Source organism: Pongo abelii, chromosome 20 (genome assembly GCF_028885655.2).
Source record: "Pongo abelii isolate AG06213 chromosome 20, NHGRI_mPonAbe1-v2.0_pri, whole genome shotgun sequence".
Classification (NCBI taxonomy): Eukaryota; Metazoa; Chordata; class Mammalia; order Primates; family Hominidae; genus Pongo; species Pongo abelii.
Window position 1 is genome coordinate 8,547,501 of NC_072005.2, and position 14,110 is coordinate 8,561,610.

The 14,110-nt window shown below is 53.0% G+C and overlaps 1 protein-coding gene across 1 annotated transcript in view; it reads right to left on the minus strand.

Moving 5' to 3' along the window:
* The window catches only part of MYO1F (myosin IF), a 59,372-nt gene that overhangs the window by 27,069 nt on the left and 18,193 nt on the right, over nt 1-14,110 (minus strand). The window contains exons 2-13 of the mRNA XM_024238289.3: nt 10,533-10,670; nt 9,536-9,625; nt 9,359-9,453; nt 8,247-8,334; nt 8,036-8,125; nt 6,777-6,908; nt 6,484-6,618; nt 5,313-5,445; nt 4,913-5,109; nt 3,297-3,377; nt 3,096-3,182; nt 684-770 (exon numbers count right to left, since the gene is read on the minus strand). Coding sequence (XP_024094057.2) covers nt 684-770; nt 3,096-3,182; nt 3,297-3,377; nt 4,913-5,109; nt 5,313-5,445; nt 6,484-6,618; nt 6,777-6,908; nt 8,036-8,125; nt 8,247-8,334; nt 9,359-9,453; nt 9,536-9,625; nt 10,533-10,670 — 1,353 coding nt within the window. The remainder of the gene's footprint in view (nt 1-683; nt 771-3,095; nt 3,183-3,296; nt 3,378-4,912; nt 5,110-5,312; nt 5,446-6,483; nt 6,619-6,776; nt 6,909-8,035; nt 8,126-8,246; nt 8,335-9,358; nt 9,454-9,535; nt 9,626-10,532; nt 10,671-14,110) is intronic.

Sequence of the window (14,110 nt, forward strand, 5' to 3'; positions counted from 1 at the left end):
TGGGGTTTCACCATGTTGGCCAGGCTGGTTTCGAACTCCTGGCCTCAGGTGATCCACCTGCCTTGGCCTCCCAAAGTGCTGGGATTACAGGCATGAGTCACTGTGTCCTGCCTAAATACGTCTTAAATTTAATTTTTTTTGAGGCAGGGTCTTGTTCTGTTCCTTAGGCTGGAGTGTGGTGGTGCAATCATAGCTCACTGCACCCTTGACTTCCTGGGCTCAAGTGATCCTACCACCTCAGCCTCCCGGGTAGCTGAGATTACAGGTGTCCGTCGCCACGCCTGGCTAATTTTTTGTATTTTTAGTAGAGACGGGTTTTCACCATATTGGTCAGGTTGGTCTCGAACTCCCAACCTCAGGTGATCCACCCACCTTGGCCTCCCAAAGTGCTGGGATTACAGGTGTGAGCCACTGGCATGGAATCTGCAAATTTGACTCTAACTCTGAGCTGGTGTTCCCGGGGAAATGTTTATTGAATGATTAAGCGAAAGGTGGACAACTAGGCGGAATTAATGGATGAGGGGCAGAAGGGACATTTTGGTTGTGCTCTGTCGCTGGAAGGCCTAACTGTAGGGTAGAGAAGGGCCTGAGGATGCCATAATGCCCTTGGCCCTCCGCCCATCTTCCAGACTCAGCTCAGGGGCCCAGTGAGACACCCTTGCCAAAGTTGACCCAGCCCTCACCAGCTTGTTTTCGATGAGGTCACAGACGACCTTGTTGTTGAAGTACTGGATTGGAGTCCAGCGGATGCCTTCCTGCACGTACTCTTCCTGGAGTGGAAAAGGGGGTGGATGTGGGGGCCAGTGAAAAAGGTGTGGCCACCCTCCCCCCCATGTCCTCTCCCCTTCTCCATCTCATCACTTAGGACTGTCTCTGGTAACAAAGCCCATCACTCCTGTGTGGGCAAGGCTGGAAGTGCCAGGGAATTACATCTGGTTTCAGCAGTCCTTGACCAATAATCAACAGGAGTGGGTGGATAGATACCCCAGCTCCCTCGCTTCTCTGCTCTATGAAGCCTCCTCGAGTCCCAGTGCAGTTGCACCCTGGTTGTCCACAGCATAATGTGCTCATTAACACACTATTTGGACTCTTTTTTTTTTTTTTGAGATGGAGTTTCACTCTTGTTGCCTAGGCTGGAGTGCAGCGGCACGATCTTGGCTCATCGCAACCTCCACCTCCCGAGTTCAAGTGATTCTCCTGCCTCAGCCTCCCGAGAGGCTGGGATTACAGGTATGTGCCACCACGCCTGACTAATTTTGTATTTTTAGTAGAGATGGAGTTTCTCCATGTTGGTCAGGCTGGTCTCAAACTCCCAACCTCAGGTGATCTGTCGACCTCGGCTCTCCCAAAGTGCTGGGATTACAGGCATGAGCCACCGCACACAGCTTGCTTTTTTTTTTTTGAGACTGGGTTTTGCTCTGTTACCCAGGCTGGAGCTCAGTGATGCGATCCTAGCTCACTGCAACCTTGACCTCCAGGGTTCAAGTGATCCTCTCATCTCAGCCTTCTGAGTAGCTGGGACCAGAGGAGCACACCACCATGCCTGGCTAATTTTTATGTTTTTTTACAGATGGGGTCTCACTATGTTGTCCAGGCTGGCTTTGAAACCCCAGGCTCAAGCGATCCTCTTACCTCAGCCTCCTAGATAGCTGGGACTATAGGTGTGAGTGATTGTGTCTGGCTCAGTCTGTCTTTCTCTTTTTTGTTTTCTTTTTTTTTTCCTTTCTTTTTTTTTTTTTGTGAGACAGGGTCTCATTCTGCTGTTGCCCAGGCTGGAGTGCAATGGCGCAATCTCGGCTCACTGCAACCTCTGCCTCCTGGGTTCAAGCGATTCTCCTGCCTCAGACTCCTGAGTGGCTGGGATTACAGGTGCCCGGCACCACACTCGGCTAAGTTTTATATTTTTAGTAGAGACGGGGTTTCACCATGTTGGCCAGGCTGGTCTCAAACTCCTGACCTCAGGTGATCCACCCACTGAAGCCTCCCAAAGTGCTGGGATTACAGGCGTGAGCCACTGCACCCAGCCTCTCTCTCTCTCTCTTTTTTAAAAAAATCCCTGTCTCAGGGCTGGCATGTTAACTCATGCCTGTAGTCCCAGCACTTTGGCAGGCCAAGGCGGGAGGATTGCTTGAGGCCAGGAGTTCAAGACCAATCTGGGCAACAAAGTGAAACACGAACTCTACAAAAAAGTTTTAAAATATTAGCCAGGCATGATGGTGTGTGCCTGTGGTCCCAGCTACTTGAGAGGCTGAAGTGAGAGGATTGCTTGAGCCCAGCGGGTGTAGACTGCAGTGACCTGTGATCACACCACTGCACTCCAGCCTGGACAACACAGCGAGTTCCTGTCTCAAGGAAAAAAAAAAAAAAAAAAAAAAAAAAAAAGTGGGGAATGGTGGCTCCCACCCGTAATCCCAGCACTTTGGGAGGCTGAGGTGGGTGGATCACGAGGTCAGGAGTTTGAGACCAGCCTGGCTAATATGGTGAAACCCTGTCTCTACTAAAAATACAAAAATTAGCTGGGCATGGTGGTGGGCGCCTGTAGTCCCAGCTGCTGGGGAGGCTGAGGCAGGAAAATCACTTGAATCCTGGAGGCAGAGGTTGCAGTGAGCCGAGATCATGCCACTGCACTCCAGCCTGGGTGTCAGAACAAGACTTTGTCTCAAAAAAAAAAAAAAAAAAATCCCTGACTTACTTCCTCAGTCTCCTCTTGGAGCTTCCTGGGATTGCCTCCCAGAAAAACCATTTGTCTCTGAATCCTTGCCTCAGGCTCTGCTTCTGGGGGAGGGGCAAAATGAAGACAGCAGGGACTATTGCTTTATTGTTCATGGCTGTGTCTCCAAGCACCCTAAACAGTGCCTGGCACACAACAGATGCTCAATAAATAATTGCTGAATGAACGAACTAAGGGGCACGGTCCTTCCCAAAGCTTTAGAGGCAGAAGGAAGTATCACTATGGAGCCTGGGTAGGTTGGCACAGAGAGGTGGGAATGCGGTGGAGAGGGCTGGGGTGTCCCCTAGTTGCTAAGGGATCCTCATGGTCCTTCCACCCCACCCCCACCCCAGGATCCCCCATCCCTGACTGCTTGGCTGCCCACCTGCTCGGCCTTCAGGGTGAGTTCGATAAAGATTTGCTGCAGCTTCTCATTGACGAAGTTGATGCAAAACTGCTCGAAGCCGTTTTTCTGTAGAAGGAGGAAAAGGGTCCTTCCCTCAATGTCCTGGTGCTGGAAGTTCTTGTGGCCACCCTGGGCTGACCCAGGGAGGACAGGATGTGGGCTGGAGGCAGGGGGCCATACCTGGAAGATCTCGAAGCCGTAAATGTCCAGCACACCGATGCTGTACTCTTCCTGGGGTTTCTGCATAGCACGGTTGATGGCCTGCAGTGTGGGTGGGGACAGGAGGTCAGTGGGCATCGGTCAGATCTGAAGCCCCTGCCCCCCACTCCTTAGACACACGCCTAGCCAACTCCATGGGTGATGTCCCGTCATGCCAGTTTCCCTCCAGCCCTCTTTAGCTCTGCCCTTCCTGGCGCTGTGTGTAGTCTCCCCACCCCCTAATCAGTCACTCAGAGGAGAAACCCAAGTGTCAGTGTATTAGGGTCCCTGACTCTGGAGCTGACTCTGCCCCGAACCTCTCTGCACCTCTATTTTCTTATCTTTGAAAGGGGTTGATAATAGCAACTACCTTATGGGGCTTTTTCTTTTCTATTTTTTTTGAGATGGAGTCTCATTCTGTTGCCCAGGCTGGAATGCCAGTGGCACAATCTCGGCTCACTGCAACCTCCGCCTCCAGGATTCAAGAGATTCTTCTGCCTCAGCCTCCCAAGTGGCTGGGATTACAGGCATGTGCCGCCACGCCTGGCTAATTCTTGTATTTTTAGTAGAGATGGGGTTTTGCCATGTTGGCCAGGGCTGATCTCGAACTCCTGACCTCGGGTGATCTGCCCGCCTTGACCTCCCAAAGTGCTGGGATTACAGGCATGATCCACTGTGCCTGGCCATACATTTTATACTTCATTTATTTTTATTTTTTATTTTGAGACAGGGTCTCAGTCTGTTGTCCAGACTGGAGTGCAGTGGCTTGATCATGGCTCAGTACAGCCTCAACCTCCTGGGGTCAGGGATTCTTCCACCTAAGCCTCCTGAGTAGCCGGGATTACAGGCACCAGCCACCATGCCTGGCTAATTTTTGTATTTTTGTAGAGACAGGGTTTTGCCATGTTGCCCAGGCTGACTCCATACATTAAAAAAGTTTTAATTTAATTTAATTAATTTATTTATTTTGAGACAGAGTCTCTCTCTGTTGCCCAGGCTGGAGTACAATAGCACGATCTCAGCTCACTGCAACCTCCACCTCCCAGGTTCAAGTGATTTTCCTGCCTCAGCCTCCCAAGTAGCTGGGATTAAAGGCATGTGCCACCACTCCCGGGTAATTTTTAGTAGAGAGGGGGTTTCACCATGTTGGCCAGGCTGGTCTCGAACTCTAGACCTCAAGTGATCTGCCCACCTCAGCCTCCCAAAGTGCTGGGATTACAGGCATGAGCTACTGCATCTGGCCAAAAGTTTTTTTTAGAGACAGGGTCTTGCACTGTCACCCAGGCTGGAGTACAACAGCGCAATCATAGCTCACTGCAGCCCCAACCTCCTGGGTTCAAATGATCCCCCAACCTCAGCCCTCTGAGTAGCTAGAACTACAAGTGCACACCACCACACCCAACTAATTTGAAATTTCTGTAAAGATGGGGGTCTTGCTGTGTTGCCCAGGCTGATCTTGAACTTCTGGCCTCAAAGGATGCTCCCACCTCAGCCACCCAAAGCATTGGGATTGCAGCTGTGAGCCACTGCACTCAGCCTCCATAAATGTTTGTGACCCCAGAGCATCCACTCTGCCTTCCAGCCCCAGCCCCACTCGCCTCCACGAGGAAGTCGAAGAGGCGGGCATAGAGCCCCTTGGCCAGGGCGTCACGGGTGTAGGCTGCCTGCTCCACGTTGAGGGTCACATCGATGGACTCGCTGCGCCCACCCCAGCGGCTGTCCATCTTGCGGCTGGTCAGCTTCTCCTGCAGTCGCCCGCTGTCAATGCCCAGCAGGTAGGCGGGAAAGGCCAGGACTACCAGGGCAAAGGTCAGGGCAAAAATGGGACAGTTGGTTGGGCTCTTCTGCCTCCTGCATGGTCCTCCTATTATCCCCATCCTGCCCAGTGACACCCACATTTTTCCTTGTGGGCTCTCAGCTTCCAGGGGGCTGAGCTAGGAGGACGCAGTTCACACACCCACAGGCCTCCATCCCGCCCTCCATGACACCCACACTCACGGTCCACACTCTCCACTCGGGCATAGTTCCCGTCTTCGCAGAAACTGATGTTCCCCAGGTGCAAGATCCCCGCCACGAGCTGCAGGACCAGCTGCTGGATGCTGGGCGGGATCCCAATGACCTGCATAGCACTCTGTGGGTACAACGGGGGCAGAAACTGTGCCGCGAATCCTGGCCTCTAACCTGCCTCCAGGGGCAGGCTTGAGGGACCACAGCACGGACTCAGGGAGTGAGCACCCTTGGGTCCCTGTCCTACCCCTTTCAATCACTTGCTGCGTGACCTTGGGTAAGTGCCTGCACCTCTCTGGGCTTTGTTTTTTATGATATTTTTTATTTTTGAGACAGAGTCTCCCTCTGTTGCCCAGGCTGGAGTGCAGTGGCATGATCTTGGCTCCCTGCAACCTCCTCATCCCAGGTTCAAGCGATTTTCCTGCCTCAGCCTGCCGAGTAGCTGGGATTATAGGCATGAGCACCATGTCCGGCATGGGCTTTGGTTTCCTGTATTTTTTTTTTTAGAGTCTCACTCTTTCACCCAGGTGGGAGTGCAGTGGCGCTATCTTGGCTCACTGCAACCTCCACCTCCCGGGCTTAAACGATTCTCCTGCCTCAGCCTCCCGAGTAGCTGGGACTACAGGCGCATGGCATCACGCCTGGCTAATCTTCGTATTCCTAATAAAGATGGGGTTTCACTATGTTGGCCAGGCTGGTCTTGAACTCCTGTCCTCAGGTGATCTATCTGCCTCGGCCTCCCAAAGTGCTGGGATTACAGGTGTGAGCCACCGCGCCTGGCCTTTTTTTTTTGAGATGGAGTCTCACTCTGTTGCCCAGGCTGGAGTGCAGTGGTGTAATCTCAGCTCACTGCAACTTCCGCCTCCCGTTTTCAAGCAATTCTCCTGCCTCTGCCTCCCCAGTAGCTGGGATTACAGTCGTGCGCCACCATGCCTGGCTACTTTTTGTATTTTAAGTAGAGATGGGGTTTAACCACGTTGGCTAGGCCTGTCTCAAACTCCTGACCTTAAGTGATCTGCCTGCCTCGGCCTCCCAAAGTGCTGGGATTACAGGCTTGAGCCACGTGCCTGGCCTGGGCTTCGGTTTCCTAATTTGTAACTCAGGAGGGTTTCTGGGGCTGAGGTCTGCCTGGCCGGGGACTGGAGTGGAGGCCGGTGCTCACCAGAGTCTCACCAAAGTCACTTCTGTCATCCGTGCCGTCCACCTGGTAGGTGTCCGATTGGTTGAGGTAGTAATAGTAGTCCGGTGTCATGAGGCCCAGGTTCTGCCTTTGCTCCTGGGAGGCCCCTTCCAGCAGCTGGAGGGTGTCCCATGTTCATGCATCTGGTGCTTGCCTGGCTCAGCCCCTGTGATCCCCCATCTGCCCTGCCATGCCCTCCTAGGTGTTTACCTTCCCACTTTCCACCCCGGTGGGCTCCAGGTGGGGCTCCCTCTCCCCCAGCCCCTTCCCTGCACCTGGTAGTAGATGTGGAAGTTCCTCTCATTTTCATTTTGCATGACCACGCGGGACTTCTCCAGCAAGAAGTTGGAGATCTTGCCCCCATCTGGCTCCCCACCTCGGCTGAACTGGATCTCAAAGTACTTGCCCTGAATCCGAGAGAACCATGTCAGCACCCCAGTGTCCTGGGGTGCAGGTGGGGGAAGGATTGGGGATGGGTCTTATGAGCCTTGCCTCTCTTCCCTTCTTCCTTTTTTTTTGAGACAGAGTCTCACTCTGTTGCTCAGGCTGGGGTTCGGTGGCGCGATTTCGGCTCACTGCAACATCCACCTCCTGGGTTCAAGTGATTCTCCTGCCTTAGCCTCCTAAATAGCTGGGACTACAGGCACCCACCACCATGCCCAGCTAATTTTTGTATTTTTGGTAGAGACGGGGTTTCATCATGTTGGCCAGGCTGGTCTTGAACTCCAGACCTCAAGTGATCCGCCTGTCTCAGCCTCCCAAAGTGCTGGGATTTCAGGCGTGAGCCCCCGCACCCAGCCCAAGGGTATGGAATTTATTAAACCACGTCCTTGTGCAGGTGTAATACTGAAGTCTATGAGATGGATATTAACATCGTCCCCATTTTATGGATGAACAAACAGAGGAAACTCAGGAAGTTGCATAGATTTTTCCTCCCAGGCTACACAGCTCACAGTGACAAAATCAAACCCTGAATCCAGATCTGTTTACCTATCCTGACTTCCACTGGGCCCAGTGCAGCACCCACACAAAGAATGAGTCCCAGAACTATTGTCGAAAGAAGGAATGAATGAGGGAATAAATTGGACCTGAAATGTGAATGGGAACAATGTAGCATGGCTGCAGCCAGGGGAGCATTTAAGAATGTTACACAGCGTGGTGGCGGGCGCCTGTAGTCCCAGCTACTAGGGAGGCTGAGGCAGGAGAATGGAGAGAACCTGGGAGACAGAGCTTGCAGTGAGCCGAGATTGTGCCACCGAACTCCAGCCTGGGAGACAGCAAGACTCCGTCTCAAAAAAAAAAAAAAGAATGTTACACAGGGATGTCATGGCCTCCACAGTTCTGCAAATGGGGGACTCTCTTTTGAAACGGACCATGGGCAGGAAGTGAGTCTCCCCTTCAGGAGTAGGTATTTCCTGCTGGGTGTCCAATGGGCTCTTGTCTTGGCAATGCAGGTGTGTGTATGTGTGGGTGTGTGTGTAGAAAGGTCAGCACGGAGGGAGCAGCTGCTCCAAGCAGGGCTGCAGAGACTCACGAAGCGGCTGGAATTGTTGTTGCGCACAGTCTTGGCATTGCCGAAGGCCTCCAGCAGTGGGTTGGACTGCAGGATGATATCTTTGACGTGCTGGGGCAGAGGCAGGTGGGGTGGGAAGAAGTCAGACTGAGGCAGGAGTGCAGATGGGTGGGGCTGCACTACCATGCAGGTGAGGGCGACCCAGCTCATCCTTCTGTTTTCCTCGTCTCACCTGGACCTTCTCGCCTCCGCCAGACACCTTGGAGATGTAGCCCATGATGTATTTGGCTGCCACTGTCTTCCCAGCTCCACTCTCTCCACTGGGGATGAATGGAGGAATAAATGATCAGTGGATGGGGAAGAACCCTTTTTAGTGCCTGACCATTCATTCATTGAGCACCTACCGTGTGCCTGCCAGTATTCCAGGTTCTGGGAATACTGTAATGAACAAGACAGATAAAATCTCTGCTCTCAGCCGGGCACGGTGGCTCATGCCTGTAATCCCAGCACTTTGGGAGCCTGAGGAGGGCGGATCACTTGAGGTCAAGAGTTTGAGACCAGCCTGGCCAACATGGTGAAACCCAGTCTCTACTAAAATACAAAAATTAGCTGGACATGGTGGTGCGCGCCTGCAATCCCAGCCACTCAGGAGGCTGAAGCAGGAGAATTGATTGAACCTGGGAGGCAGAGGTTGCAGTGAGCTGAGGTTGCGCCACTGCACTCCAGCCTGGGTGACAGACTGAGACTCTGTCTCACACACACACACACATATACACCCACACCCACTCTCTCTCTGTCTCTCTCTCTGCTCTCATAGAGCTGGCATAGATTGGTTGACTGAGATGGGGTCTCACTCTGTTGCCCAGGCTGGAGTGCAGTGGTGTGATCATAGCACCTGTTCCCGCCTGGAACTCCTGGGCTCAAGCAGTCCTCCCTCCTCAGCCTCTTGAGTAGCTGGGGACTACAGGCATGCACCACCGTGCCCAGCTAATTATTATCTATAAAGAGACAGGGTGTTGCCATGTTGCCCAGGCTGGTCTTGAACTCCTAGCCTCAAGAGATCCTCTTGCCTTGGCCTCCCAAAGTGCCGGGATTACAAGCATGAGCCACTACACCTGGCCTGAGGTGCCATTTAGAGGGGACAGACAGACAATAGCAGAATGAATCAATAAAATACATTGTGAGTCAGATGGTGACAAGGAAAATAAAACAGAGTGAGGGCAGAGAGGGACAGCAGGGCTCTGTTCAGATTGGGAGTTTCAGGCAAACCTCCCTGGGGGCGGTGATGATGTTCCAGCAGGGGTCCGGGCAGCAGGGTCTGTGGCCCCCCAACTCTGTCCATACCTAATGATGACACACTGGTTCTCACAGTCGATAAGCATGTTCCGGTACATGTTGTCTGTGAGGGCGTAGATGTGCGGGGGATTCTCATACTGGGCCTGGCGAGGGAGATCAGGTCTCAGCCCAGGGCTGGGGGCCAGGGGTCTCGGGGCTGTGCCTCCTACCCAGCCCCAGCCTCACCGCGCCCTGATAGAGGTCGATCTCACGGTCGGTGAAGTAGGGCATCTGCTTGAAGGGGTTTACGGAGATGAGCACGGAGCCAATGTAGGTCTGAGGGATGGTTAAGGGTCGTGTGGTGTCCTGGTAGGTTTTGTCCTCCCTGTCCCCTCATCCTGCCCCAACCCAGGGCTTCCTAAAACTCCATTGCTTGGAGGTGGAAGAGATGGAGATAATGGATGCACCTCGAGTCTCTTGGAAAAAACAGGGCTGGCCGGGCGCGGTGGCTCATGCCTGTAATCCCAGCACTTTGGAAGGCCGAGGCAGGCGGATCACTTGAGGTCAGGAGTTTGAGACCAGCCTGGCCAACATGGTGAAACCTTGTCTCCACTAAAAATGTAAAAAATTACCCAGGTATGGTGGTGTGTGCCTGTAATCCTGGCTACTTGGGAGGCTGAGGGAGGAGAATCGCTTGAACCTGGGAGGCAGAGGTTGCAGCGAGCTATCGTGCCATTGCACTCCAGCCTGGGCAACAAGAGCCACTCAGTCTCAAAAACAAAACACAAAAAACAAAAACAAAAAAATTAGCCAGGCATGGTGGTGCATGCCTATAATCCCAGCTACTTGGGAGGCTGAGGCAGGAGAATCATTTGAATCCGGGAGGTGGAGGTTGCAGTGAGCTGAGATTGTGCCACTGCACTCCAGCCTGGAACCTGGGCGACAGAGCAAGACTCCGTCTCAAAAACAAAAAACAAAAAACAAAAAACAAAAAAAAACAGAGTTGGATCCGGAATGGGGGAAATGGAACACGCTGGAGCTGAGCTTCCCCAGGACGGAGGGAGCAGTGGCAGCCACAGCTGCCCCCAACCAGAGCCCTGCTGTCACTCCGTCTGTCCTCTGTCTCACCGCCTGGTGCTCTCCCGGCCTATTCCTCCCTCCGCTCCTTCACCCTCCTCTCTGTTCATGGCCCAGCCATTCATTCCTTCCCTGCCTGCCCACCCCCAGCCTTGGCCCAGGGTACGAAGATGTAGTCGTCCATGAAGCGCTTCCGGAGGTTGGCAGCGATGGCGTCTTCAGTGATCTGGGGAAGAAGCACCATGTCGTCCACACCGCTCTGCTTCACATTGTGGCTCTGCCAGTGGAAGCGCTCCTTGCTGCCCTGGGGGGTGAGAGGGGGGTCGGGGTGAGCCCTTGCACGGGGACGCAGCACCTGGCTCACCAATGCCATCAGCTTCTGGGTTCTGTCCCACCTCCCCTGCCCCACCTCCATTCCTCCTTCCCCATCTCCAGGAGAGGCTGGCAGGGTCCAAGCCAGGTCCCCTGCCTCAGACAGAAGTTGCAGTGCTCAGATCCAGCCCTCAGCCCTCTATTTTTTTTTTATTTTTAATTTTTATTTATTTATTTAAAGACAGAGTCTCACTCTGTCGCTCAGGCTGGAGTGCAGTGGCGCGATCTCGGCTCACTGCAACATCCACCTCCCGGGTTCAAGCGATTCTCCTGCCTCAGCCTCCCGAGTAGCTGGGATTATAGGTGCCCACCACCATGCCCAGCTAATTTTTAATATTTTTAGTAGAGTTGGGGTTTCACCATGTTGGCCAGGCTGGTCTGGAACTCCTGACTTCAAGTGATCCACCTGCCTCAGGCTCCCAAAGTGCTGGGATTACAGGCGTGAGCCACTGTGCCCGGCCTCTTTTTTTTTTTTTTTTTAATTAAAAAATTTTTTTATGCCAGGTGCAGTGGCTGCACCTGGAGAGGCAGGAGGATCGCTTGAGGCCAGGAGTTCAAGACCAGCCTGGGCAACATAGCAAGGCCCCGTCTCTATAAAAAAAGAAAGAAAGAAAGAAATGAGATCTCAAGCCATGAACAGACATGGAGGAAACTTAAAGGCATATCACTAAGTGAAAGAAGCCAATCTGGGGCCGGGCACGGTGGCTGACACCTGTAATCACAACACTTTGGGAGGCCAAGGCGGGTAGATCACTTGAGGTCAGGATTCGAGACCAGCCTGATCACTATGGAGAAACCCGGTCTATACTAAAAATACAAAATTAGCCGGGTGTGCTGGCACATGCCTGTTATCCCAGCTACTCGGGAGGCTGAGGCAGGAGAATCGCTTGAACTTGGGAGACGGAGGTTGCGGTGAGCTGAGATTGTGCCATTGCACTCCAGCCTGGGCAACAAGAGCGAAACTCTGTCTCAAAAAAAAAAAAAGCCAATCTGAAAAGGCTATATACTGTCTTATTCCAACTATAGGATATTCTGGAAAAGGCAAAACTATGAGGACAGTAAAAGATCAGTGGGGCCAGACGCAATGGCTCACACCTGTAATCCCAGCACTTTGGGAGGCCGAGGCAGGAGGACTGCTTGAGGCCAGGAGTTCAAGACCAGCCTGGGCAATATAGTGAGACCCCCCATCTCTACAAAAAATAGAAAAATTAGACAAGAATGGTGGCACGTGTCTGTGGTCCTAGCTACTCTGGAAGCTAAGGTGGGAGGATCACTTGAGCCCAGGATGCGGAGGTTGCAGTGAGCTGATATTTCGCCACTACACTCCATTCTGGATGATTCCGTCTCAAAAACAACAACAACAACAACAACAACAAAAACCAAACAACAAAAAAAGTTTTGAGACAGGGTCTCACTCAGTCGCCCAGGCTGGAGTGCAGTGGTGTGATCACAGCTCCATGCAGCCTCAACCTCCTAGGCCCAAGCAATCCTTCCACCACACCACAGCCTCCCAGCTAGCTGGGACTACAGACGTGCGCCACCATGCCTGGATAATTTTTGTATTTTTTTTGTAGAGATGGGGTCTTGCTATGTTGCCCCGGCTGGTCTTGAACTCCTGGGCTGAATGGATTATCTGTCTCAGTCCCCCAAAGTGGTGGGATTATAGGCGTGAGCTACTGCGCCCAGCCCCTCAGCCCTCTCCTTTGGTCTCTCTGTCCATCCGTCACCCTACCTAGTGCCCCTCACTTCCCATGAAGGATGCCAGGCTTGGCGGGCAGGGCACAGAGTGCTTGGGGTTCTGCAGGCTGCAGGAGCAGAGCAGGGAGACCGGGCGGCTTGGTGGGGAGTGGGCGCATCCCAGTTCTCACTTCCCGCCAGTCTCCCAGCCTCTCCCTTTCACATCCCCCGTCCCCTCCCCAGGCCCAGGCCAGTCCCTGACTTCTCTGTGGCATTTGACCCACTGCTGCCAGGCGGCCTCCTTCCTTCTCCCCTCCCACCTCTCCTGTTCTCTTGTGGTCACACATACCAGCTGGTCCCTTTGAGCTCCTCCAGGCCACCATGTGCTGTGACTTCTGCCCTCTGTGCCTGTGTATGACTTTGTTCCTCAGCTCCACCCTCTACTCCCAGCCCTGCCTCCCTGCTGCCCCTGCCGTGTCCCTTCACCTTGCCCCTCAGCAGTGCCAGCACCTTCCTAGGTTGCCATTTTTTTCATTTCATTTCCTCTCTCAGTTTTTCTTTTTCTTTTTTTGAGTCAGAGTCTTGTTCTGTCACCCAGGCTGGAGTGCAGTGGCGGGATCATAGCGCACTGTAGCCCTGACCTTCTGGGCTCAGGAGATCCTCCCACCTCAGCCTCCTGAGTAGCTGGGACCACAGGGGTGTGCCATCATGCCCAGCTAATATTTAAATTTTTTTGTATTGATGGGGTCTTGCTATGTTTCTCAGGCTGGTCTTTTAACTTCTGGCCTCAAGTGATCCTCCCACCTCAGCCTTCCAAAGTGCTGGAATTTCAGGCATGAGCCACCTTGCCTGACCCAGACGACACTTTCTTTAGGCCCCATGGAGGAGACTGAGGCACATGCTCTCCAAAATCTCCTCTTCCAGGAAGCCTGCCCTGGTTGCTCTCCTTTTAGCCTGACTGAATTTATCTAGTGCCTTAAACACCCTGGCTTTCTCAGGCTCACTCTGTCTCTATTCAACACATCTCTGCAAAAGAGTAGTCTGACAGATAGGAGTGATGGCAACTTGGAGCCACCCATTTGGTGAACTCATGGTCAGATAAGACGTGTCTCCTCCTGGAGGCAGAGTCTTTTCTCTGTCAAAAAAAGACTGAGTCTTTTCTCTGTCAAATGAACAGGGGACAAATGTAAAGAAAGAAACCCAGATTCAGAGCAAAAACCACCAGAGCAAACAAAGCTGGGAATTGAAGTATTTTTGGTTTTTTTGAGATGGGGTCTCACTGCGTTGCCCAGGCTGGATGGGGTGCAGTGGTGAGACCATGGCTCACTGCTACCTCTGCCTGCAGGGCTCAAGTGAGCCTCCCACCTCGGCCTCCTGAGTAGCTGGCACTACAGGCACACACCACTAAGCCCAGCTAATTTTTTGTATTTTTGGTAGAGATGGGGTTTCACCATGTTGCTCAGGCTGGTCTTGAACTCTTGAGTTCAAGCAACCTTCCTGCCTCGACCTTCCAAACTGCTGGGATTGTAGGCATGAGCCACCGCTCCCAGCCCGGGATTGAAGTCTTTAAAGTGGACTGTGTTTGCCAGTGGATTCCAGGGATACAGGCAGGGAACAAGCAGAAGTGTCCACATGGGCAACTGTAAGGCAGAAGTGGAGCCAGTCTCTCCTGGCAGTACTGGGGAGCCACGGAAT